Below are 27,684 nucleotides of genomic sequence, written 5' to 3'. Positions count from 1 at the left end.
GTCTTGGCCATTTTTGTTTGAGGTCCTAAATGATGTGGGGATCCCTGCTAGATTTATCAGTTGTGTTAAGGCAATATATGAAATCCCAAAAGCGAGACTGGTAACTATTTTTTCCTATTGCTTAAGGGGACTTGTCAGGGTTGCCCTTTTTCCCCCTTGCTATTTGATTTAGCTATTGAGCCTTTGGCTCAAGCAATATGACAACATCCCATTATTCAGGGTTTTCAGCTTGGGGGGAAGGGAGCATAAAATCTCCTTTTACACAGATGTTTTGATTTATCTAACTGCCCTGCGTACATGTGGACCTGGTGCTTTTACAGTTGTAGCTCTTTGGAGATCTTTCCGGTTATAAAATAAATTACGATAAACTGGATCTATTTTTCCTTCATGAGAGAGAGGTAGTTCCTGGATGTTTATCTGTTTTTTACTAGACAGTATAAAGATTTTTTGCCAGAAATTATCTCCTGTTAATTGGTAAAATTAAACATAGCCTAAGTGTCTGGAAGAACTTGATGACATCTCGGTGGGTCAGATTAGTATATTAAAGATGAATGTTTTGCCTAAATTAGTCTACTTATTCCAATATCTCCCCCTATAATATTCCTGCCCGCGTTTTTTTCAGAGCTGCACAGTTCTATGAGTAAGTTTATTTGGAAGCATAAACAACCCAGGATACCACTTGTGCAGTTGTGGAGGACTTAGCAACATGGTGGTCTTGCTCTCCCTAACCTACAGATTTATAACTGGACTGCTAGAATTCTTTGCATGAATGAGTAAATGGTAATTAAGTATCCTAGCGGACTCTGAAAGGGGAGAAAGCAGATATGGTGAATTTGGCCTTCCTTTTTTGCCCCTGGGTTCTCCTACGACTCGCCAGATTTGTACAAACAGCCCAATTATAGCTTATACTGTTCAGGTGTGGAAACAGGTGATTCGTTAGTTTGGGTAAGGCTGGGGAACCTTTGTCTCCTATAACACCACTTTATGAAAATCCGGTTCTTTCAGGGCATACGTTTTCGCGAATACAACGGGCATGGAGGGACAACGGATTAGTATTTCTTTACCAATTGTAGGATGACGAAGGGTTTTCCTCTCTTGTGGATCTTCTTCAGGAGTATGAATTGGGCCCCGGGGCACAGTCGCATTATTTTGTGTTGTGACAAGCCTTGGAGAATCATTGTGATCCTATGTGGTCCTTGAGGCCACTTAAGTCTATTGAGGGTTTCTTATGTGATCCTGATGCAAAAAAAGGTATTTTGGTCATTTTATAGGAGTATTCTCATTGATAAGTTAGGATTAGCCACGCAATCTGTGTTGATAAATGCTTGGAATGAGGATCTTCATGTAAATTTAGATGTGCAAGCCTGGAAGGGTATCTGGAGTTCTGCTCATCATTTCACTTCTTTGCTAAGAGGACTGAACTTATGGTAAAGCTTCTACATAGAACATATCGTACGCCAGTCTTTTATTCCAGGTTTACTTCTGCGATGAGCTCCTTCTGTTGGTGGGGATCTGGAGAGATTGGTTCCTATATACACATGTGGTGGCACTGCTCAGGTGTTCGTCAATTTTGGTCAAAATATAGGAAATTTCTGATATTTTGGGAATTGCTGTACATGTTGCGCCTATGTTGGGTGTCTTGGCTAGATGGGTAGGTTCTATGATACTAAAAATAATTCGCGAGTTGGTGGGTCAGTTTTTGCTGGCTGCTAATTTACCATAGCAACCTTCTGGAAAAGTGATCCTCCCTTCAATTATTGGAAGGGCCAAGTGCGAGAAATTGCAGCTATAGAAAAAATTTGCTATAGTTTGAAAAGTGAGCATAGGTATAAACAAGTATAGGATGTCTACTGTCAATATTACAACCTCCCTATATCTCTGGTCACATAATCCTGATATACTGGCCGATACAGTACAGTGTGCTTCGAAGGAGCGCACTGTTAGCCTGCAATTGGATGCGCGTTTTCCCTTACCCCTTATTCAGTAAGGGGAGGAAAACGCGTGTCCAACCCGCGGCACCTAATAGCGCCCTCAATGTGCAAATGCATGTTGATGGCCCTATTAGGTATGCGCGCGCGATTCAGAAATAAAAATGTGCAGCCAAGCCGCACATTTTACTTTCAGAAATTAGCGCCGACCCAAAGGTCGGCGCTAATTTCTTCCAGCACCAGGAAAGTGCACAGAAAAGCAGTAAAAACTGCTTTTCTGTGCACCCTCCAACTTAATATCATAGCGATATTAAGTCAGAGGTCCCGTAGAGTAAAAAAAAGTAAAAAAAAAAAATTTGAATTCGGCCCACGGCTGTTGGGCTGAAAACCGGACGCTCAATTTTGCCGGCATCCGGTTTCCGAGCCCGAGGCTGTCAGCAGGCTCGAGAACAGACGCCGGCAAAATTGAGCGTCAGCTGTCAAACACGCTGACAGCTGCCGCTCCTGTCCAAAAAGAGGCGCTAGGGACGCGCTAGTGTCCCTAGCGCCTTTTTTTTTTTTTTTTTTTTTTTTACCACCGAGCCAAATTTAAATAAATTAACTTACTGTATCGCGCGTGCCGGGAGAGCGGGCGCTCGCCCGCGTTTTTTACTGTATCGGTCCGATAATTAGTAGAGATTCTGTCCTTTTGTGATGTTTTTAAACTGTTGCTGGTTACCTGTGTGCTTGCTGTATTTTTATTTTGCATATTGCTGTATGCCAAAAACTGGTTTAAATAAAGAGTGTAAAAAAAAAAAAGTCAAATTTGTAAGGCAAGTCTTTCCTTTGTTAAAGCCATGTTGATTCCTCTCCATTAAGCCATGTTTGTCTATATATCCAGTAATTTTGTTTTTAAGATTAACCTCTACCATTTTGCCTGGCAGCAATGTCAAGCTCATTGGTCTATAGTTTCCCAGATCGCCCCTGGAGCCCTTTTTAAAAATCAGCGTTACATTGGGAACCCTCCTCTCTTCAGGTATTGTGACTATTTTAAATGAAAAGGTACAGATTACTAGTAACAGGTTTGCAATTTCATGATTGACACCAGCGAGTGTGATTTGATAATCTTTAGTTTGTCAATTTGATCTTTTACATCCCCCATTATTACAGAGATTGGTTCTAGTTGCTAAAAATCATCATCTGAGTTTGGGCATATCCCCAACATCCTCCTTGGTAAAGACTTGAAGCAAGGGATTAGTTTAGTTTTTCTGCTAAGTCCTGGTTTTGCTTGAGCACTCCTTTTACTCCTCTCAACTTGTGGCCCAATGGACTTCGTCACAAGTGTTTTGCTTCAAATATACTTGAAACTGATTTTTATTATTAGTTTTTTTGCCTCTATGCCAAGCTCGAATTATTTTGTCCTATTATTGTTTTACATATCTTGCCAGAACTTATGAACTTGCTTATTGTCCTCGTTTGGTTCTGCTTTTCATTTATTGGAAGATGCCCTTGGCTTAATTGCATCTTTTGCCTCACCATTAAACATTGCTATTAATCGTTTGATCTTCCTTCAGCCTTTTTTAATGCATGAAATACATTTTATCTGGGATTCCTAACTGGTATTTTTAAATAATGTCCATGTCTTATGCAAACTTATTTATAACTTTTCCTTTTAATTTTTTTTCTAATTTTTTCATTCTGCCAGTCTCTCTTTCTAAAGTGATATGCTACTGCAGTAGTTTTGTTTAATGTTCTACCTCAGTGATTTCCAATTTGATTTCATTATGGTTGCTATTGCTAAATGGCCCCATCACAGTAACCTAGAGACCTCACCTGTGAGTCAGTTTTTTTCCTTTTCAATATCTACATATGTACAGTCTGCTACCTTATCCAGTCTTTCAACATGGAATGCAGTCTGTTTGCCAGTGAGATCCAACTCTGTATCAGAACGAGATCAGACCAAGTTGTGACCATGAATCTCAATGACAATTTTTTAGTAGTAGGCCAATGGTTTAACAATCACAAAATTAAACTTAAAACCCTTCAAATCAGAACTCCTTTTCTAAGCCGACAAGGACATCCCTTACTATCCCTATCCTGCCTTCCATCAATCCCCCTACAATCCAAGGATTCATTGAGCAGTCTGGGGTTCAAACTAGACCATAATCTTACAATGGAAACACATAAGAATCATAAGAAAATGCCATACTGGGTCAGACCAAGGATCCATCAAGCCCAGCATCCTGTGGTAAAGACCTCCTTCAAGCTTCTGCACAACATTTGCCAATTGTGACATTACTTTGAAAAACACAGCCTTGCTACTGTAATACATGCACTGATCACTAACTGCATAGACTACTGTAACTCTCTATTTGGTGGCATCTCACAATACAACCTCAAACACAGTCAACTGCTACAGAGAGCAGCTCCTAGATTTCTAGTAGGGGCAACATTTATGGACCATATAGTCTTGCATCAGTGTTATTGGCTACTGGTTGAAATGATAAAATTCGAAACTCTTTGCTAACAGGCCCCTGATTCTCTCTTAAAAGGAAATTATCTCTCGGGGCCATTTGAGAGGATCAGAGGAACACCAAGAACATTTGCACTAAGCTCAGATCATTTTCACATAAAAAGGAAACAATTAAATTTGCTCTCTCAAATTTAATATCATAAATCTCCAGAAACAGATAAATTTTCCAATTCGGCGCAAGGTTGAGCTAGTCCTTGTTGACCAGTTTGGGACTTGTAAGGAAAGAAGAAAGAAAATCTTATTAAAAGCTGGGATTTGATCTTCAGAGATTTTTAATACGTCCATCAAATATTTCCTCAATGTGATTTGAGGCAATTCACCCATGGCTTTAAGAAAATTAGTTAGTCTTAGGTTTAAATGCTAAGGCAATTTTCCACATTCTCCACTCTCCTGGACAAGGAAACATTGCTCTTTTATAATAGTGGCATTTACTGCTTGAATTCCCTGTACATTCTTGCCCAAAGTTTGGAAACTCTTAGAGTGTTCAGAAAGAATATGCTGGTGATCTTGAGCTATGGAGTTTATCTTCTGGGACACAGCCTCAACCCTGTGCGAGTATTCCAATACTGCTTGGGACAAATTTGCAATCAGGTCCCATAAAGTATCGAGTGTCACAGTAGCTGGTTTCGGTGAAATTACAAAACCCCAAATTAAAGAGAACTTGCCATCTGTACGGGCTTGAATCAATGTTGAAAATCCCTCAGAGACTTGATTCTAAAGAATATCTTCACCACCAATCACACCAAGAAGACTCCTCTGTGGGAAGAAGAAACCACTTCTGAAGCAGTAATGGCGCCAGTCGCTCCCTCTGTGCAGGCATCTGTGGTGAACTCATCGCCAAGCGCCACAGCAACTTCGGCATCATCTTGTGGGATTATCAGCAGTTGTGTAAGAGTGTCAGGCAGTCTGAGCGAAACATCCCCAGGAGAAAGGGAAAAGAGAAGAGAGGAGTTTCTAACTGGGCTCAAAGTCCGCATGCTGAGAGTGTCGATCTGAACTCTGGGATAGTATGCTGAATCAGAGGGAGTGAAGTAACAGAGGGATAGACCCTCATCCTTTCTTGTCACTTGGGCATCATATTGAAGCAGCAAAAAAATAGAAACCAAGGAGTAGCAGGAGAGCATGTTTGGTTATGCCGCCATCTTTACTCTGCCTTTCCTACCTCCATCTTATGAGAAAAAAATGGTCATGGCTATTTGGCCAAGCTTTCCCCTAAATTCCAAGGTAGAGACACTTTCCTCTACTACCAGAATGCCAGACCTTATCCACCACTAGACAACTACTACTTAAAATTTATTCTTACTACCTCATCTGTACTCTTGAACCCATCTTTTTTTAATATTTTTGCTATTCATTTCACCCACTGGACCCTTTATCTACTATGTTCTGTTTCAGCCTAGATGACTTCTTATGATTTAACTCTTGCTTCTGTTTACACCTTAACCTCATGCTTAGTGTCTTTGATTTGGTTGATTGCAATTTGGATTGTAATTTTGAATGTAATTTGCCATAAGACTAACTTAAGAAAAAGTGGAATATCAAATATCAATAAATTTGCCAAAACTACCTGGCATAATTCAGGCTGTCTAGTGCATAATAATTTATTAGTTTTGATGAATTGTATTTCTTACAATGTACATATAAAACATGTATAAAATTTTATATATGCATAATAGCGTAAGGATAAAACTAGATAAAACAAAAAAAAGTATAATCAGTAAAAGAAAAATCCATAAGTGATTATAATGCTTAAAATCAACATTTAGTTAAAAGAATTTAAACAGTAAAAAAAAACCCTCACTTATTTTTATGGTCTGTGTAAAGAGAGAGGTTTTGAGAAGTTTTCTAAATTTGAGGTAGCCTTTCTCTAGGTGCATCAACAAAGGAAACGAATTCCAAGGAGTGGGAGCCAGGATAGAAAAATATGACTCAAGTATGTTTAAGTCTGATTATTTTTGGGGAAGGAAGTGCAAGTAATTTTTGTTGGGAAGAGTGTGTATGCTGGTGTGGGATGAGAAGATTAGATTAGTATGGAGAGTACTCCAATGGAAGGCTTTGAAAGTTAAACAGCCAGTTTTAAATCGAATCGGGAAAGATAATGGCAGCCAATGAAGTTTCATGAGTAGAGGTGTGACATCAAATCTTTTCCTGCAAAAAATGTTTTAGCAGCTGTTTTTGGTACTGTTTGAAGTTTACGAACAAGATTAGAGGTAAGACCATGCAAAATGGCATTGCAGTAGTCTGATCTGAGTATAGGAAGAAAATTTCAATGATGTCAAGTTGAACACCTAAAGTAGTAACTGTATTTCTAACAGGCCGATACAGTACAGTGCGCTCCTGTGGAGCGCACTGTTAACCCACACTTGGATGCGCGTTTTCGACGTGCTAGCTTTACCCCCTTTAGTAAGGGGTAATAGCGCATCGAAAACGCGTGTCCACCCCCCCCCTCGAAACTAATAGCGCCGCAACATGCAAATGCATGTTGATGGCCCTATTAGTTATTCCCGCGCGATACAGAAAGTAAAATGTGCAGCCAAGCCGCACATTTTACTTTCAGAAATTAGCGCCTACCCAAAGGTAGGTGTTAATTTCTGCGGGCGCCGAGGAATTGCACAGAAAAGCAGTAAAAACTGCTTTTCTGTGCACCCTCCGACTTAATATCATGGCGATATTAAGTCGGAGGCCCCAAAAGTTAAAAAAAAAAATAAATTTAAAAATCGGCCCGCGGGTTGGAAGACGGATGCTCAATTATGCCGGCGTCTGTTTTCCGAACCCATGGCTGTCAGCGGGTTTAAAAACAGACACCGGCAAAATTGAGCATCGGCTGTCAAACCCGCTGACAGTTGCCGCTCCTGTGAAAAAGGAGGCACTAGGGGCACGCTAGTGTCCCTAGCGCCTCCTATTACCGCAGACCCTACTTTGCATAGGCCATGCTCCTGAATCGCGCGCCCAGGAGAGGGGCCTGTGCGCGCGCCGGGAGAGCGGGTGCTCGCCAGCTCTCCCGTGCATTTTTCTGAATCGGCCTGTAAGAGATTTATATATTAAAATCAAACAGAAGTGAAAGATATTGTTTCATTAACTAACAGAAAAGATTGAAACTTAGAGATTCTCTCCATAAACTACATTGACAGTTTTGTTGTCTGACAGCACAGTATCAGCTCGATACAGTAAAGTGGGGCCGCGGTTACCCTGCTCCTAACCCGCTTTCTACTCACTTTCCGGCCGCGTTAGCCCTTCCTGCGATACACTATCCCCTTTAACCCATCCTTACCGCCTCTTTAAATCCCCGGGTAACCCCTTCCGCACGCGGCATGTATATCAGATGTAAAGGATCGAATTAGCTATTCCCTCCTATACAGTAACGCGCGCCCCGACTATCGCTATTTTACCCTGCCATTTTGCCCCGCGTTTAACCTGCTAACTTACTGCCTACCCTTACCCCTGCATTAGAGGCAGGGGTAATGGTAGATGGCAAACTTTCCCCCAAAAGGAAACCTCTAAAAACCTAAAATCCCCTCCTCCCCTCCTCCCGAAGCGACTCGACATTACTTTCTGTTGTTTTCTTACCTTTTGTTGCTTTTCAGCCCCTTCCCTTCTCTGCCGCCCTCCGGAGGGGGCAGCCGGCGGCGAAAGCGGCTCGCAGCGGTCCCCCCTGCGCAGGTCCCGGTTCTCCTGGCTCGGCAACAGCAGTGCAACAGCTAGGGCTCCATCCGGCTTGCAGCGTTCCTCCTCCCCGCGCAGGTCCCGGTTCTCCTGGCTCGGCGTGAAGTGCCCTCTCCGGCACGATCGAAGCGAAGCCTTCTTTCGTTGGCCGGAGCACCCGTCGATTTGGGCGCTCCGGCCAATGAAAGCACATAGATGGGCGCGCGTGACGTCACGGCGTTTGGCGTCACGGCATGTGACGTCACGTCTTGAGCGGCCCAATTGCACTCACAGGGGCCGCTTTCGCCCGTGCGATGCGTCTATCTTTGCGGGCAGCTGGAGGCAGGGGAGCCGCGGTCGTCCTCGCCGATGTCCGTCTCCGGAGGGGGGCTGCAAAAAAAGTAAGTCGCTTCGTCGCTTTACACTGCCAGTCCTCTCTCCCCTCCTCCCGGAGCAAGGCTGCTTTTCGTGCCTTGCTTTGGGAGGAGGGGAGAGAGGGCTGACAATCCCGAGCGTCTGAGAACCATCCACTTCCTGGTACTGTCATTTCAAATGTCATTTGAAATGACATTTGAAATGACAGATACCAGCGTGTCCATGAAGCGTTAGGCCCGCACACCCAGGTTACTGTATAGGCGCTGTATAGCGCTCTATACAGTAAAATGGGTTGCGCGGGCCTAACGCTTCATGGGCGCTTCTTAGACGCAGCTTGCATTTGCAAGCTATTTACATACAGGATCGAGCGGTAGGTGAGCCTGGGCTGTGCGTGCGACAACCGTGGGTGCGCCGGGCACTAACGCAGCTCTTCCTACCACTCGTTACTGGATTGACCTGTATGTTAGATCCTTTCCCAACAAGGCCCTTGTTTCACCTTCGCGGCTTCTTCAGGGGAATTTTCAAAAGGAACAATCAACAGCGAATGAATCACCACAAATGATTAATTCTTAAAAATCTAGTAAAAAATGAAAAGAATCAAAGAATCAAAAATCTTTTAATGTTTCCTTTTCATTCTATTATCTATTCACTCAAGACTTTACTAACCATCTATATGACTCTATTACTCCTCAGTATGAATACATATAGGAATATCTCATTCATATAAAAATATCTTAAACTGACTATATCAATCATTATAAATACTATCAAAATATCTCAAGATGGGGGCGCTGTTGAGCCGCGCTACAAAATGGCCGCTTAACCCGTCTGCTCTGCGAACCCTATCAGCAACAAAGGCAATTTCCATAGCGAGCTCGATCCCTATTATACACAGATTGTGTGCCCCGGTTGTGAGAGAGGCTCAGGATGACCTCCCGAAAGCGAACGACTGATTTAAAACGGTTCTCCTTCAGCAAAGCGGGAGAGGAGCAGGCCTCAAAGCCACTGGAAAATGCTGACGATGGGGCGGGAATGCCCGAACTCCCCGTAGGCTTATCCGATCACCACACTGAGGGCCCTTACGCGGATCTACTGACCCGTTCGGAGATACGGAGCTGGTTTATGGAGTTCAGGGCGGATCTCAAATTCCACAAGACAGAGCTACTGGCTTCCATTACTGAAATGAAAGAAGACCTCTGCACCATGGGACATCGGGTGGTTGAGCTGGATGCCCGGGCCGATAACCAAAGCCAGTTAGTGGACACCCTTATATCCCAACATAAACAAGCCACTTTGGAGATAGAAGCTTTATCAGACAAGGTAGAGGACATTGAGAACCAGTCACGACGAGCTAATCTACGATTTCGGGGGGGGGGTGCCGGAGACGGAACAATTTCAGAACTGTGAGCATACTGTCATCATGATATGCAAACACCTACTCCATAGCCACCCACCGGCCTCGGCACTTGACGAGGGAGAGCCCAAAATTGATCTGGAAAGAGCACATCGGGCGTTGGGTCCCAAAAGAGATAACCAACCGCGGGTTATCATAGTAAAGTTCCACCATTTTAAGGTTAAAGACAAGATTATTCAAGCTGCACGAGCCAATCCTGATTGGCGTTGGCAGGATTTAAATATTTCCATCTACAATGACTTGGCTCTTACAACACTGCAAAAACGTTACCAAATGCGTGAAGTGACAGTAGCGCTGAGACAAGCAGAAATTCGTTATCAGTGGGCATTCCCATTTGTGCTAATATTTCAATATAAAGGGATCTCGATTAGGGTGAAGACCTTGTCAGAAGCGGCGGATAGTTTCCAGCAGGCGGGCCTGGAGGCCATCTTTGCTACGAAGGCCAAGCCAACCTCAGCGTTAACGATGGATACCACTCCATGATGGCACCGGCCAGGTCCTGGGAGAGGCCACCTCCGCCGACAGCGTAAACAGTTCAGAGAACAACAAGCGGCAGAGGGCTGAACTCTGACTGCAGGCGGCTGCAGGTGGTTAACTTCACCTTTTTTGGGACAGTTTGTGTGAACTCATTGAAGCTGCCACGCCACAGATGGCAGTGAAATTTTCTTTTCAGAAGGGTTGATTGAGCATGACACTAATGCTACTAGACTGTTGCTGTCAATGATTTTCTTATTGCTTCAAAGATGGGAGGGGGAGGCGGGGATGCGGTTAGGAGTGCTGTTCATAATGTACCCCCTGCAAGCAGATTCACGAAGGGATGGTGAATTTTACCCTTGTAGGGTGTGGGGAATGCTGGAGCCCACATGGGGTTTTCTTCTTCAGGAGGCAAGCGTGTTCTTGTTTTTCTCTATCTGATGCGAGCTGGGGCTTGGTTAGTAGCATTTATTTATTTTTATTTATTTAATGCTTTTTTATACCGACATTCATGATACAGGTCATGTCATATCAGTTTACAGGGAACATAAGTATCATAACCTTAACAATTTGTATCTTAACATTTGTATCTTGTATAGTGTATGTCATGGCAGGGTCATTACAATGCTTTTCCTTCCTTTCTAAGGATCATGGTTACAATAATTTCACTTAATGTAAAGGGCCTTAATTTCTTTAGGAATCGTTTTCTCCTCAGGCGGGAACTTAAGCAACTTAAAGCTGACATAGCTTTTATCCAGGAAACCCACCTGAAATGCAAACATAATCATTTATTAATGTCCAAAGACTTCTCCCATGTTATCCTGGCCTCCAGTGGGGGTGCTAACAAATATGCAGGTACCGGCATACTTCTATCCGCCCAGTTGGTATATGATCTCCTCTTGCAAGTGGTGGAGCCAGCTGGTAGATATGCTTTGGTAAAAATACGAGTTGGTTCCCATATTTATACCTTAGTTTCCATTTACGCACCTAACAGGGATCAGAAGGTTTTTCTACAGGAACTACATGGCCTACTATTAAAACATGCAGAGGGTGCACTTATAGTGGGGGGGCGATTTCAATGTTACTCTGTGACAGTCATTGGATAATTCGAGTGGGCATGTTCCTGTAAACACGTCTAGCCGCCATAAATTGAAAAGTCTATTGGAGGACTGGCAGCTGGTCGATGTCTGGAGGAACCGTTACCCCCTCTCCCATACATATACCTTTTATTCTGCTCCTCATGATAGCTATTCCCTTATAGACTACCTACTGGTCAATAAACTATTGTGCAACCAGGTCCGAAAAGTAGACATCGAAGCAATTACCTGGTCTGACCATCCTCCAGTATGCATGGAGGTTGATATGGGAATAAGGTATGTGGGAGATCGATTCTGGAAATTAAATGAATCACTTTTGCAGGATGACCAGTTTACACATGCTCTGGATGATCAAATTCAAGAATATTTTTTGTTGAATGCTGATCCCGGGATCTCCCCCAGTACCTTGTGGGATGGTTCTAAAACCGTAGTGAGGGGGCTACTTATATCCAGGGCTAAGGAGTGTAAACGCAAACAGAATCAAGTTAGGACTGACCTAATGATTCAGATTAATAGACTGGTTAAGGAGCATATGCAAACTGGCTCTCATAGCTGCTATACTAAGCTATTAGCTCTCAAATCTGAACTGCATCAATTAGACAATAAACATTTACTCCACTCTCTAGACCTCACTAGGCAAGATTACTATGAAGGTGGGAACAAAGCGGGGCGCCTCCTGGCTAGACAATTAAGGGCACGCATATCCCAAAACAATATTTCTAAGATTAAAGGAACCAGTGGGAATATAATCACAGATTCTTTAGGAATCCGCGAGGCATTCTCCTATTTTTATGAGAAACTTTACAGTAAGGAGGAGACAATCCAAGCTAACCAAATAGCGGAGTACTTGCAATCGGTTACACTGCTCTCCCTTACTCCAGAGCAATGCCTTACTTTGGACTCCCCGATCACTGCTGGGGAGATAATTAAATCCCTAAAGCTGTGTAAATCTCCCGGCCTTGATAGCTTATCGGAGCTTACCATAAAAAAGATTCACTCAAACAGTATCAGAACCCCTGGCTCAATATTTCAATAGCCTTCGTGCAGAAGGGTCTATCAGCACTCAGGCTAATTTAGCAGGTATAACGGTTCTTGCCAAGCCAGGGAGGGACCCTACGCAATGTAGCTCCTTCAGACCTAGCTCCTTAATAAATGTTGATCTCAAGATTTTAGCGAGACTCCTCGCCCTTCAGCTTAATAAAATACTCCCAGGTTTAATACATACTGACCAAGTGGGTTTTGTGCCACAGCGCATGACAGCAGATAACATTCGCAAGGTATTAGATTTGATGTGGTGGGTGCGTGAGGAGAAGGAGCCGGCAGTGTTGCTATCTATCGATGCAGAAAAAGCATTCAATTTGGTTCACTGGCCGTTCCTTTTCCAGACTTTGCATAAGATGGCATTTGGGCCTTTTTTTATCACCTGGATACAAAAATTATACGACCACCCTCATGCCAGAGTAAAGGTGAACAATGGGTATGGGTCCGCGTTTAACATTGGGCGCGGAACTAGGCAGGGGTGTCCATTGTCTCCCTTGCTCTTTGCCCTATATCTAGATGACTAGCAAAATTTGCCAGGCCTCTGATATAACAGGTGTTACGCTAGGGACCAAACAATACAAGTTATCTTTATTTGCGGACGACGTCCTCATCTTGACGGACCCCTTTCAATCTTTGAGGGGGGGCTATGCAGGAACTGCAAAACTTCGGCAAGGTCGCTGGTCTCAAAGTGAATTTAGAAAAATCAGAGCTTCTCAATATTAACTTAGCGGCCCAGGATATGCAAGTCATAAGCCAACAACTCCCCTTTAAGTGGGCTAAATCTTCCATTAAATATTTGGGAGTACACATCTCCTCGCAGTTACCTGATTTGTACGATATTAACTACAGGCCACTTACCTCCAAGATAATCACCGATTTGAGTAGATGGAATAAAGACGCCTACTCATGGTTAGGTAGAATAGCCATCGTTAAAATGTCCATTTTGCCTAAATTTTTGTATTTGTTTTCCTCTCTACCAATTTATATTTCCTCGGCCATTTTATGATCTTGGCGAAAGAAAATTTTTGATTTCATTTGGAGATGGCGGCCCCCGAGGCTAGCTAGACAGGTGCTTTACCTACCAAAATCTATGGGAGGCATGACAGTACCTAATCTTGCTTGGTATTATGGTGCCTCCCAATTGCGGGCTTGTATAGATCTCTATCGGTGCCCAGCGCCAAAGCAATGGGTCCAACGAGTAAGCAATTGTGGGACCTATGGAACTGACAGCTATGATGTGGCAACCACGTACTACGTGGCGCCCAGTACACAATGTTCCTGGGTTGCTGAGAGTTACTTTACGCATATGGGCTAATTACCGGCAATGCCTGGTTGGGAGACACCAATATTATCAGTCCTCTCTTTTGAACACTACACAACGCCCTACAGGCTATCAAACTAAACAGATGGCTGCCTGGAGATCTCAGGGTCTCACGACTATTGGGCAACTGCTCCACCAGGGAATTCTCATACCCAGGGACAGACTGCTTGAATCTTTTCACCTACACCACTGAGATTTTTTAGCATATGCTCAGGTCTCTCATTTTGTATACAACCTTCAGAGAACCTCTTCTTTGAGACCAGGACGGTCATTGCTGGAGTCTTACATCCTTCACTGTGATGCCCTTAAAGGCGTAGTTTCTAAAATATATCAGTTACTTATACTGACTCAGTCTCAACCCTGTGGGTTCATCACTCAGTGGGAATCAGACTTGGGCAAACCACTGGGAGGAGGAACCTGGGGACAGGTTTTCCTGAGAGCCCGTAGCAGCTCGATCTCAGCTAATTTACAAGAGAATTGCTTTAAGATGATTTATAGGTGGTACCTCACTCCAGCCAAACTCCATAGGTGTTATCCTTCACTATATGATTTATGTTGGCGAGCCTGTGGGACACGCGGATCTTTATCTACATATCTGGTGGGAATGTCCTATGCTTACCCCTTTCTGGCAATCCCTTTTTGATTGGCTTGGTATGATTCTCCATTATCCGTTGGCTGTGCCGCGGAGATGGCACTGTTGCATGTCTTCCCTGATAGTCTAGATAAAAAGTATCATAGATTTTGTGTACATGTATTCATAGCAGCTAGATCCCTGGTGGCTTGTCATTGGAAAACTACTAAATTGCCCACCATTAAGGATGTTATTGCCAAGATACAATCGTATTATACTTTAGCTTCCTTAACTGCGGCAAAGTATCGCTTGGAGGCTTCCTTTCATAAGTCCTGGAGACCTTTTTCCGATTATCTATTACGCGAGTGATGCTAACCATTTCCAGCTTGTAACCAGCTATGCTCGTTCTTCTCATTATTCTTATTATTCATGTTTCTATGTGGTATGTACTTACTGCGAATGACTGTATATTTTGTTACTCTTTGTTATGCAGTCTAATATGGCTCCGCATAATAGGGTGGATTGGGGGGGGGGGGGGGGCGGGATACGGGATATACTCAGTATTGTACAGAAGGGTTCACAGTATAAGTAATGGTGTTATGATTACATATACCTGTACCGCAAAATGTGTTTCCTATTCAGTTTATACCTGTTAAAAATGTCAATAAACATTAAATTGTAAAAAAATATCTCAAGATAAAAATTGTCAATTGTGGAAAAAATTGCATATTTACCTGAACTTGAGATATATATGTGTATGTATGTGTGTGTGTGTATATATATATCTATATATCTATATATATATATATAGAGATAGATATAGATAGATAAAAATGCTTCCCTTCTAAACTTTAAGTAAGCACTGATGATACAACAAGCAATGGCTATAGAGACATTTAGCAAAGGATTGGTTCTGAATCTAGGTACACACTTCCAGTCCTATAATAAGTCAGGAACTTCTATTGCTTTCTCTTGCTCTGTAATATGACTGCTGAGACAGGACTCAGTTGAAGGTTGTAGCTTTTTATTTAATTTATATTCTGCCTTTTCCTGGCGTGTAGCCAGATGGACTCAGAACAAATGGGATAGTATCCGCGTGCTAGCAGTTGGAGATGGATCTGACGTCAGCACGGGGGTGTATATTTCCCCACAGGAAGCGTAGCTATTCAGTAATTTCCGTCTCCAAAGCAGTTTGGAGTGCCTGCACGCTAGTTGAGCGTGCTTTCCAAGACTACTTTAATTTTTTCTCTTTTTCTTCTCATTCTAGATTCTACTTTGTTTTTCCTGTCTATTTGACTTAGAGCCCCGCGCTCCTGCGGTAGATACCCAAGGGTTCCTCCCCCAGCAAACTCCCGGAGTGATTGCCGTGCTCCCCCAGCGGTGAAAGTCCTCGGTCCTGCCGAAGTGCGGCAGTGACACAGCCCCTGGACGCAGTTCGGGTGAGGCATACGAGGCCCTCGGTCCCGGCGTGGACGAGGTAGCGGGTACATATCCTCAATTGCGGTGGTGAGGTGATCCCTTCCCCCGCAGACGGAGACCGCCTGTGTTCCAGCCGGGAAGCGCCGAAGCTGGTAAGGAGTACATCTCTTCCTACGGGTCTCCAAAGCGCAGAGGATCGGCGGCGTGGCACGCCATGGAGGACGCCATTGTGGGGCCTTGCTCAGGTACTCCGTGCCCGTAATAGGCGCGGCTTTCTTCCTGCTTGGCTTGGTTTCGGTGAATTGATGAGCGCCTATTGAATGCCACTGACCGTATATTGCTGACCGCTTATTGCTGAAAGCCTATTGAATGCAAATTGAGCGTATATTGCTGACCGCTTATTGCTGAAAGCCTATTGAATGGATATTGAGCGTATAATGCTGACCGCTTACTGCTGAAAGCCTATTGAATGCAAATTGAGCGTATATTGCTGACCGCTTATTGCTGAAAGCCTATTGAATGTATATTGAGCGTATATTGCTGACCGCTTCTTCCTGAAAGTTTATTGAATGCAAATTGAGCGTATATGGCTAACCGCTTATTGCTGAAAGCCTATTGAATGCAAATTGAGCGTTTATTGCTGACTGCTTCTTGCTGAAAGCCTATTGAAGGCCATTGAGTGTATATTGCTACCTGCATATTGCTGAGTGCTTATTGCATGCCATTGAGCTGGTTTCTTGGCCGCCTATTGCTGTGCACACGTTGAGCGCCGGTTGTATTAAGCACCTATTGCTGCCGCATATTCTTATTGAGCGCCTGTTGTATTAAGCGCCTATTGCTGCCGCATATTATTATTGAGCGCCTGTTGTATTAAGCGCAGATTGTTCAATGGATCAGAACACTGCAGAGTCTTCAGCGACGGCGCCGCCTGCTTCAGGCATCGCAGCCCTTGGCTTCTGCTCTGCATGCCACCTTCGGGCCACGCGCAGTGATGAGCCAGATTCTCTGTGTGCCCAATGTGAGGGGACCGTGCGACCCTCGGGCCAGGACCGGTCTCAGCCATGATTTGTGGACAGTTCCCCAGGGGCTACCCCGGAGTTAGGAGGCAGTCTCGACCAATCTGGAATCCCGGGGGAGCTTGTACCCCGGCGATTAGAGGCTGCTTCAATTTCCTGGGTGGATCTCTTTAAGGGGATTCATGCCTTCGTACAGATGCAAACGGCTTCCCGTCCAGGCCCTGCGGTTCCTGCTGTTCCTGTGGTCCCTGCGGTGGCTGCTCCTGCGGCGGCTGCTGCGCCTGCTGCTGCGGATCCGGTTCCTGGACCCTCACGACCTTATCGCAAGCGGAACTTCCCAACGATGGACAGTCCGGATCAGTCCGACCAGGAGGCCTCACAGGATGAGTCCGAACTCCCGGACGAGGGGGACCTTCCTCCAGGGACTGAGCCATATAGAACCATGAGGCGGTTCTTCCCTAAAGAGGATCTCTCCGACCTGGTGTCTCAGTGTCTGGCAGAATTGGATATTACAGGTCCCAGCGCTTTGGTACCCTCCGCGCAGAACCCCCTGCTGGAAGATCTTCGTCCTACAGCCCGCCATTTTCCGTTCTTACAAGCGGCGCAACAACTGATTGATTTAGAATGGGCGGCACCAGCGGCTGCCTTCAAAGGGGGTCGGGCTCTGAAGAGCATGTACCCATTGGCACCGGCTATCCAGGACCTGCTGGAGTGCCCTCAGGTGGACGCCTTGATTAGCGCTGTGGTCAAGCGCACTACCATTCCAGTTGAAGGGGGGACGGCCCTCAGGGAGCCTCATGACCGGTGACTGGACGCCATTCTGAGACAGGCCTTTGAGGTGGCAGCTTTATCTTTGCGGATCGCCACCTGCTGCACGGTGGTGACGCGTGCCTGTTTGTCACAGGTTAGAAACAACGCTCCAGCGGCGGACATGGAATCCGCTCTTTCGTTCCTTACAGATGCGGCATCTGACCTGGTCCGGACAACAGCTTAAGGGGATTTCATCCTCCGTAGCTGCCAGGAGGCAGCTCTGGATCTGGAGATGGTCGGCTGATGCGCCTTCTAAGTCACGCCTCACTAGATTGCCCTTTAAGGGTTCTTTTCTCTTTGGCAGCGACCTTGATAAACTGGCCAGTGCATGGGGTGCCTCTCCAGTGCCCAGATTGCCGGAAGATCGGTTCAGAAGGGGCCAGCGCGCCTTTCCAAGGCCCTCCAGGGGCAGGAGTTCCCAGCGTTTCTTTCCTTACAGGGGTCGCTACCAGGCACCACGTCCTCCGGCCAGGAATCAGTCCTTTCGGACCAAGCAGCGCAAGAGGGGAGCGGGCCCGGGCTCTGGTCCCGGCCGCGCCTCCCAATGAGAATGCGCCGATTCATCTGGGGGACGGAGCCATAGGGGGCAGGTTAACCCTCTTCTACCCCAGATGGGTCGAGATTACATCGGACCAGTGGGTCCTCGCCGTTATCTGGGATGGATATTATCTGGACTTTCATCATCTCCCTCCGGACAAGTTTGTGGAATCTTCATGTCCCATACACAAGAAGGCAGCATTGGAAGCTACCCTGGCGAGGCTCCTGTCCTTAAGGGCCATCATCCCAGTACCTGCCTGGGAAGTGAATTCTGGACATTATTCCATTTATTTCATGGTACCCAAGAAAGGGGGTACCTTTCGGCCTGTCCTGGACCTCAAGTCAGTCAATCAATACTTACGGGTACTGAGATTTCGCATGGAAACTACGCTCAGTCAAGGCCGCAGTACAGCCAGGAGAATTCCTCACGGCATTAGACCTGTCAGAGGCATACCTGCATATCCCGATCCATCCGGATCATCAGCGCTACCTACGCTTCAAGGTTCTCGGCCGCCACTTCCAGTTTCGGGCTCTGCTCTTCGGGTTGGCAACGTCACCACGGACGTTCACCAAGGTGGTAGTAGTGGTAGCGGCGGCACTCAGGCGGGAAGGCATCCTGGTCCATCCCTACCTAGACGACTGGCTGATCAGGGCGAAATCACAAGAGGAGAGCCTTCGGACTACCGACAGAGTGATAGCCCTTCTGGAAAGCTTGGGCTGGGTAATCAACCTCAGCAAGAGCTGCCTACAGCCTTCCCAGTCACTGGAATACCTGGGAGTACAGTTCGACACCCGGGCAGACACAGTCAGTCTCACCACCAAGAGAAAGTTGAAACTTCAGCAGCATATCCAGTATTTGATGAGAGCCAGTCGGCCCACAGCCTGGGATTATCTGCAGGTTCTTGGTCTCATGGCATCCACCCTGGAAGTGGTACCTTGGGCGAGGGCCCATATGAGACCTCTACAACACGCCCTGCTCTCTCGCTGGAGCCCCCCCGTCTACGGAACTACTCCACGCACCTACCTCTGCCAGCCAAAGTGCGGACCCAGTTGCGGTGGTGGTTGCAGTCCAACCACATGAGCAGGGGGTCGAAGATGTCCTCACCCACGTGGATCTTGCTCACCACAGATGCCAGCCTGAGTGGCTGGGGAGCACACTGCGAAGAACTCACCGCACAAGGGCGGTGGAACAGAGAAGAGTCAGCATGGAACATCAACCGTCTAGAGGCCCGGGCAGTCCGATTGGCATGCCTTCGATTTGCTCCCAGACTGAAGAACAGAGCAGTCAGAGTGATGTCCGACAACACCACCACGGTGGCATACATCAACCGTCAGGGCGGAACCAGAAGCCGTCAGGTATCTCGGGAGATCACCCCTCTGATGACTTGGGCAGAGGTGAATCTTCAGGACATCTCCGCCGTCCACATTGCTGGGAAGGACAATACCACAGCAGACTTCCTCAGCAGAGAAAGCCTAAATCCGGGAGAGTGGCAGCTCTCACCCACGGCCTTCCAGATGATTGTGGATCATTGGGGGATTCCGGACATGGATTTACTGGCGGACAAGTCCAACGCTCAAGTACCCAGATACTTCAGCCGCAAGCGCGACCCGTTCTCACACGGAATCGATGCCCTGGTTCAGCCATGGCCTCCAGGGACTCTACTGTACGCCTTTCCTCCGTGGCCTCTGCTAGGCGCTGTCATCCGCAAGATTCAGAGACACACCGGGGCCTAGTTCTTCTAGTGGCGCCAGACTGGCCAAGAAGACCCTGGTACGCGGACTTGAGAAGACTACTGGCAGGGGAGCCTCTTCCCCTGCCTCCTCTCCGGGACCTTCTACATCAAGGTCCCATTCTTCACGAGGATCCGGCTCAATTCTCTCTTACGTATGGCCCTTGAGAGGGCTAGATTAAAGAAGAGGGGTTACTCGGAGCCCGTGATTGATACCCTCCTCCGAGCTCGCAAGTTTTCCACATCCCTCACATACATCCGGATCTGGAGAGTATTTGAAGCATGGTGCGACACTCACGGCACCAATCCACATGCAACCACAATCCCCATTGTGTTGGATTTCCTGCAGGATGGACTTCAGAAGGGTCTCTCCCTCAGCTCCATCAAGGTTCAGGTGGCTGCGCTGTCTTGCTATGGTCCCAGGAGGGATGGCAAGACCATCGCCAAGCACCCAGATGTTTCTCGTTTCCTGCAAGGAGTCAAGCATATTCGTCCGCCACTGAAGTGGCCTGTGCCTTTGTGGAACCTCAACCTTGTTTTGGATTTCCTCGCGGGATCCACCTTCAGACCCCTTCGGGGCCTGTCTCTTCGTTCTCTAACCTTGAAGATGGTGTTCTTGCTGGCTGTATGTTCAGCCCGCCGCATCTCAGAGCTTCAAGCATTGTCCTGCCGTGATCCCTTTCTCAGAATCACTCCAGAGGCTATCCATCTTCGTACGGTTCCCTCCTTTCTACCTAAGGTGGTTTCACAGTTTCATCTTAACCAAACCATATCCTTGCCTACCACGGCGGGTCTGAAGAAATCTGAAGAAGGGCGTTTATTACGCCATCTCGACATTGGCAGATTGCTGCCCAGACATTTGGAACTTACACAAGACCTACGACAGACGGACCATCTGTTCATCCTGTACAGCGGGAAGAAGCAAGGGGAAGCGGCCTTGCGGCTCACCATCGCCCGCTGGATTAAAGAAGTTGTCAGAGCAGCGTACGTAGAGGCTGGGAAGTCTCCGCCTCTACAAGTCGCCTTGGGCAGAATCCAGGATGCTATCGCCTGTGGAAATCTGTAAAGCGGCGACGTGGTCCTCCCTCCATACCTTCTCCAGGTTCTACCGTCTGGATGTCCAGGCCAGGGAGGACTCAGCATTTGCGAGGGCGGTACTACATGGGCCTCAGGCAGCCTCCCGCCCAGGCTGGGAGTAAAGCTTTTGTACATCCCATTTGTTCTGAGTCCATCTGGCTACACGCCAGGAAATGTTGAGATTACTACCTGATAATCTCCTTTTCCTTAGTGTAGACAGATGGACTCAGCATCCCGCCCAGCTGCCTGCGTACATGGGTATCACCGATTCAAGGTAAGCCATGTCATCTGTTTCCATAAGAGCGTACACTCTACCAGGTGTCCACGCCTTCCGGTTGGGAATGCTGGTGGTCTCCAGCTACTGTCAATCTGTCAGGGGAATCCTGTTTCACTTTTTCACTGAGCGTCAGTACACACATCTATAACAGCTTTTGCAAGGAAGATTACTGAATAGCTACGCTTCCTGTGGGGATATAAACACCCCCGTGCTGACGTCAGATCCGTCTCCAACTGCTAGCACGCGGATACTATCCCATTTGTTCTGAGTCCATCTGTCTACACTAAGGAAAAGGAGATTATCAGGTAGTAATCTCAACATTATGGCACCAGAGTAGATTACATTCAGGTACCGTAGTTGGGCTGCTTGTCTCTGAGAAAGGCAAAGTGAGCCAGAACCAGTCTCTAGCCTAATAAGTTTTTTTTCTAGTTCTACTAAAATCTAAGCAGGACATCATGCTCCATAACATTTTGTTCTGTAAAGAAATAATTGACTTTACTATTCTAGAAGTCTTAGATGCAATAAGTGTAACCTCATCTGGAAACATATTCCACAGGTTTATAACATTTTAGATTATCATAAACAAGAATGGCTAAGCTGTCATCTGATGTTTAATGTAGATTTTATATTGCTAGTTGAGGTGGTTACACTTTTGTGGTGTCAGAATAATTGAAATCTCTCATTTTTGTTTTTTTCCAAATTTATTAGCTTTTTAAATTTCAGCCAGCATTTCACAATCTTTCTTCATTTTGGCCAGGTGGTCGGTAGTATATACCCACTGCTATGCTCTTTTCTGTCCCATAGGTAAGAATATAGAAGTGGGAATAGATCTACCATAACGTAGCATATACCCCTTTCTATCCATAAGGTCTCCACAGTGTAGTTTGTTTCCTGCAGGATTTTTATCATTCTTGATTCTATGCGATCTCTTACTTTATCGTGCTGGCTCTGAACCAATTTGATATGCCCTACCACTTAATATAATTTATACCCTGGTAGCACAGTGTTCCATTGGTTATCCTCCTTCCATCTTGTCTCTGAAATACCTGTAATGTCTGTATCCTTGAATGCCACACATTGTAACTCACCAGTCTTCAGATTTCTGGCATTCGCATACAGACATTTTAAAGGTTTATTTATTCATACCTTTTCGTTGTATTTACAATCTGCTTATTAGCAGTTGAGTCATTCACATTTGGATGCTCTTTGCCTGCATCCATCTAGAAAACTTTACTCTTCAACACATTACTACTGAGATATTCTAACTTCCCTCTTTTGTAAGTATCTTTGGAATATACATCCCTCCAAACCATGCACTTCTGAGCAACTGCCATGTTTCTGCCAAGGTCTAGTTTTAAAGCTGCTCTATCTCCTTTTTAAATGTTAGCGCCTGCCACCTGGTTCCACTGATTACAGTAGAGCCCATCCTATCAGAATAGGCTCCCCTTTCCCCAGAATGTTTCCCCACTACCTAACAAATCTAAAACCCTGTTCCTAGCACTATTGTTTCATTTGCACATTGAGCTCTGGAGCTTAGCCTGCCTCTGGGATCCTGCATGTGGAATAGGGATCACTTCTGAGAATGCAACCCTGGAAGTTCTGGATGTCAGTTTTCTACCTAAGACCATTAATTTAGCCTCCATAATCTCCCTCTTGCACCATCCTATGTCATTGGTATCAAATGTACAATAACTGTTGGCTCCTCCCCAGCACTCTATAAAATCATATCTAGGTGGCATGTGAGGTCAGATACCTTCACACTGGGCAGGCAAATTACCAAGCAATCCCAACGCCCACCAGCCACTCAGCTATCTATATTAGCACCTCTCCTCATACTTGGTGTGACTTCTTATAACTAGTGTTCTCTCAAATTTGTGAAAGATTGCATGCATACAATTTTGTTTTGTGCAACCTTTTATGCAAAATACAAATTTGTGCACTATGAGTCAGAATAATGCAACTATCAGGGTTTGCTGTGTGTGTGTGGGGGGGGGGGGGGGGGTTTCACAACTTCTGTGTGCATACACATGTACACAATTAGAGGGAACAAGGCTTATAGCTCTCCTTGCACCTGCTCAGTGATGTTTTGTTGGGGATAAATATTTACAAACTATCTCCTCCACTATCCTGCAAGCCTAGTGGGAAAGCATCAAGGCTGTTAATGCAGATGCTCTGAGGGCTTTTCCACAGAAATTTATTTGGCCTTTAACACACATCTCCTCTAAATGTAGTCATCAAACTCTCCCTTTGACAGTGCACAACTGATATATTGACCTAAAATACTTGCCCACATGACATATCACCACATCCACTTCTAAGAGTGGCTATATCTCTCAATGAAAGGACAAAGAATGCTGAGATATAGATCAAGTGGTATCAGGAAGCAACACCACATCTATACAAATAGCCATTTGTACATTACAGGCAGATATTATGAAATATGAATGCTATCTTGCTTATAATTGTAGACCCTTCTGGAGGTATACAAGAGGATTTCTATAAAATAAAAGCAACTACTTGACTTCACACTCAAAACAAAGGTGCCTGCATCTGAACAAATCTTGGAAGACCCAACCCCGAACACCTTCTATGGGCCCAATACTACAGAATTAGTATCAGAGAGGGCTGATATTATTGCCGAACCCTTATTATCTTAATTAAAACTCATTCAATTAAACATAATAAGGCCCACAGCTATTAAATAGTTGCCACCATATGCATAAAGAACACACCAGAGGAACAATGTCTGAAGTGTGGCCAGATAGCCCTGCCTGCAACAGACAAATACTAGATGCTTGTCTGTCATCTAATGGGGATAGACCAATAGGCAGATGGAAAGTTGTTTGCTAGTGGGCCAGCTGGCTTCCCTGAGTATGCTATATATACTACAGGCCCCATATGGAAAACAGATAGCAGCCTTGGCAATATGCACAAGGAGACAAACTATAGGTGGCCTTTAAAGAAAGAGAAGTTTATATGCCTATAAAGGATGCTAAGGTAACACACTCAATTGCATCGTCCTCCTTCCTTGTATGCATCTTCCTCCTTGTAGGATTCCCCTCACCCTTCCTTCTCTTTCTCTCAGATGTTCCTGGCAATCAGAAGCTATCCTTCCATGAGCAAGCCTAATCATATGATGTCCGGGGAAAAAAAAAGTTGAGCCCAATATTCAGTAGGCTATTTAGGAACAAGTTATCTTGCTAAAGTTAGCCAGATAACTTGTCCCTTATATTCAGTGGGAGAAATGACCCATTAAATATACTAGCCTAAAGTTAGTTGGATAACTTAAAAATCCTAACTGACTATGTTAGGTTTTTTTTTTTTTTTTTTTTTTAAAGTTATCTGGCTTTGTGTAGCTGAATAACTTGCTACTTAAATGGATATCTTTAAAAATTATCTGGTTAAGTAGCACTGACAGACCAAGAAAAAAAAATCAAGGTGCCTGTGGCCTGATTCTTCCCCCCTCCTTTTCCCAATTTTGTATATGGCTCTGTTGGGCCATGCATCCCCTCCTAAAATATTTAAACCTGTTGCATTCAGCAGATCCCTGCACCTGCACCCCCCCCCCCCCAAAGCCCATTCCCATTTAGAAACAAGTATTAATAGAGCTTGTCCCCGTGGTGCCTCCCACCCACCTACAGTATCAATAAACTGTCCCCTTCCCCTAGACTCACCCATCCCAACCCATAATATTAAGAAACAACCTCTGCAGAGAATGAGGCCTCAACTCACCAGCTCCCAGCGATCCAGCACTGTGTCTGCCTGAAGCAGGACCGAAAGTGTAAATTTAAACGCAGTTTATACTTCCAGTGCTAGAGTAAGTCAGCATAGTTACTCTTCTAGCTCTTGCAGTGTAAACTATGAATAGTTTATGCTTCCAACACTGCTTCAGGCAAACACAAGGGCCGATGCAATAGTGTGCTGAGCCGAGCGCACTGTATAACCTGCAGTCGGACGCGGGTTGAATAGGTGCTAATGAATCCCTTATTGCAATAAGGGGATTAGCGTCTATTCAATGCGCGTCCCACGCAGAGTGAATCTAATAGCGCTAATCACATGCAAATGCTTGTGATTGAGGCTATTAGCATTCACTCCAGATGCAAAAAAAAATGTGCGTCTAGGACGTACATTTAGCGCACAGCAATTAACGCCTGCCTGGAACAGGCGTTAATTGCTGAACACTCCTTAAACCAGTACAGGAAAGCAGAAAAAATGCTTTACTATACTGCCTCCTACTTAATATCATTGTGATATTAAGTAGGAGGAAAAACAAAATTAAAGTTAAAAAAAAAATAGAAAAAAATACCAAAACACTGGCAGTCGGGTGCAGGAAACAGATGCTTGAATGACAAGTGTCCGTTTCCTGAAGACCCTGGCTGTGTGGCGTTTAGGAAATGGACGCCGACAAACTCGGCGTCTGTTTTCCTAACCGGCGGACTGCCAACGACGATTGGGTTCTCATTAGCAAGGAGGCTCTAGGGGTATGCAAGTGACCCTAGCGCCTCCTTGCTAACGCGACCCCCTAATTTAAATATTGCATGGCATCCGCCTTGTGGGCGCGTTAAGAAAGCGGGCGCTGACTGTTCAGCGCTTACTTTCTATACAAATTTATTGCATCGGCCCCACATAGCTGGATTGCCAGGAGGCAGGCAGGTTGAGACCTCACTCCTGGCAGGGGTTGTTTCTCATTATCAGGGGATGGGAGTAGGGGAGAGGGTGCAGGATAGCCTATTAATACTATGGGTGGGAGGGAGGGACCAGGGTCATATGTAAAATCTATGGGGAGGGCATTCAGAGGGAACCACACAATCCTCCCTCTTTTCCTTTGTTGATTGATCCTTATTACTTTCCTTTGCTAATGCAAGGAATTAGCGTTGCATGTTTTGGCAGCTATGCCTGCTCACATGAGCAGGAATTTTCTGGAAAGTTGTGGATGATTCAGCATGTCATGACATGGTCAAAGAGGGCAGCTCAGTTGAAGCTCAATCACTGGAGAAAAAGTATAGCTCTAAGTAATTACATTTTGATTAATATCTTATCCTGTTTGCAAAAATATATGTACAGTTTGCATGATTTAATGAAATATTACTTTCTTTTATATACAACAAGCCGTTAAGCCCGTTAAAACGGGCTACATTAAATTTGTTTTTCAGTCCATTTTCGAACACAGCACCCGTCTACACTTTTTCACCCTCACTCCCCCTTCCCCTCGTTCACTCACCCCTTCCCTCCACGCAGTCTTACTCACACTCTATCTCCCACTGCCTCCCTCCCCTCACTCTCACCTCCCTCCCCTTCCCTCAGTCACTCCCCACCCTCTTTCAATCCCATCCCCTCTCCCTCAGCCCTCCTCCATTCCCTTTTTCTCTGCTCCACAACTTCTTACCCTTCCACTTACTCACATCCCTCTGTCTCTCACCTCCCCCTCATTCTCACCCCTCATTCTCCCCCTCTTCCCCCTCATTCTTCCTCCCTCCCACCACTCTCCTCCCTTCCACCCACCCACACACTCTATCCTCCCTCCCTCCCTCTCACTCTATCCTTCCTCCCTCCCTCTCACTCACTCTCTCCTTCCTCGCTACTGGCCGCCGCTCCTTGTCTCCGCCGCCATGTTGATATCCAGCTGCTGCTCGCTGAGACCGATGTGCTTGCCCGCACATGCGCAATAGAGCTGCTCTCTACTGCGCATTTGCGGCACGTCGGTCAAGCTTCGTTTATTAGGTTGATGAATACATTTGTCTTTCTGGGTATTTCTTATAAAAGTTTAATATGTATATATATTCTTCTTTCAACAGTTTGTAGAAGTTGCTTGGTAAAATATTTGGAAGAAAATAACACCTGTCCTACCTGCAGAATTGTTATTCACCAGAGTCATCCGCTACAGTATATAGGGTAAGTGAAGGCAATATGTTTTAACTGAACAGGTTTAACTCTAGCAGCCGCGACTGTAGTGTCGTCCCGTCTATGTCCCTCCCACCCCATCACCTCTAATTGACCTTTAGCCATACATACATACATTCTTTAATATAATGGAATAACAACAAACACAGATATTGGATAAAAAGGGCGCAGCTTTATTTAACAATATATATATATATGCCCCTAGATAAACTAGTACCCGAGCCGGTATGGCAGTTCCCAAAGACCGGGTTATACCATCACCTCTGCTGCCTGCCATAATAACCAAGCAAGGCAGTATCAAAGCCAGCCCCCCCCCCCCCCCCCCGCCTTGTCCTCAAACAATGGGGCCCCGACCTACGCCGCCCAAGGCACCAGTCTACTACTGACCTGCACCGTGATGCCCGACTGCACCATGTCCAAAATGCCCCTATCGCTTCAGATAACCGCCTCTCCTCTTCTGCTGCAACATTAACCCTACTATTGCAAATTTCACCATCGTTCGACTACCTAACAAGTGCAATCTGCCTCATTTGTCTATTACA

At 45.6% G+C, this 27,684-nt stretch overlaps 1 protein-coding gene across 9 annotated transcripts in view; it reads left to right on the top strand.

The window, feature by feature from the left end:
* Positions 1 to 27,684, top strand: part of PCGF3 (polycomb group ring finger 3) — a 533,880-nt gene that overhangs the window by 232,210 nt on the left and 273,986 nt on the right. For all 9 annotated transcript variants that reach the window (XM_029602723.1, XM_029602678.1, XM_029602733.1 and 6 more), the window contains one exon: positions 27,037 to 27,133. In XM_029602723.1, the coding sequence (XP_029458583.1) occupies positions 27,037 to 27,133 (97 nt within the window). The remainder of the gene's footprint in view (positions 1 to 27,036; positions 27,134 to 27,684) is intronic.

This window comes from Rhinatrema bivittatum, chromosome 1, assembly GCF_901001135.1.
Source record: "Rhinatrema bivittatum chromosome 1, aRhiBiv1.1, whole genome shotgun sequence".
NCBI lineage: Eukaryota > Metazoa > Chordata > Amphibia > Gymnophiona > Rhinatrematidae > Rhinatrema > Rhinatrema bivittatum.
The sequence above is the reverse complement of the archived record's forward strand: the minus strand, read 5'-3'. Positions and strand labels throughout refer to the sequence as shown.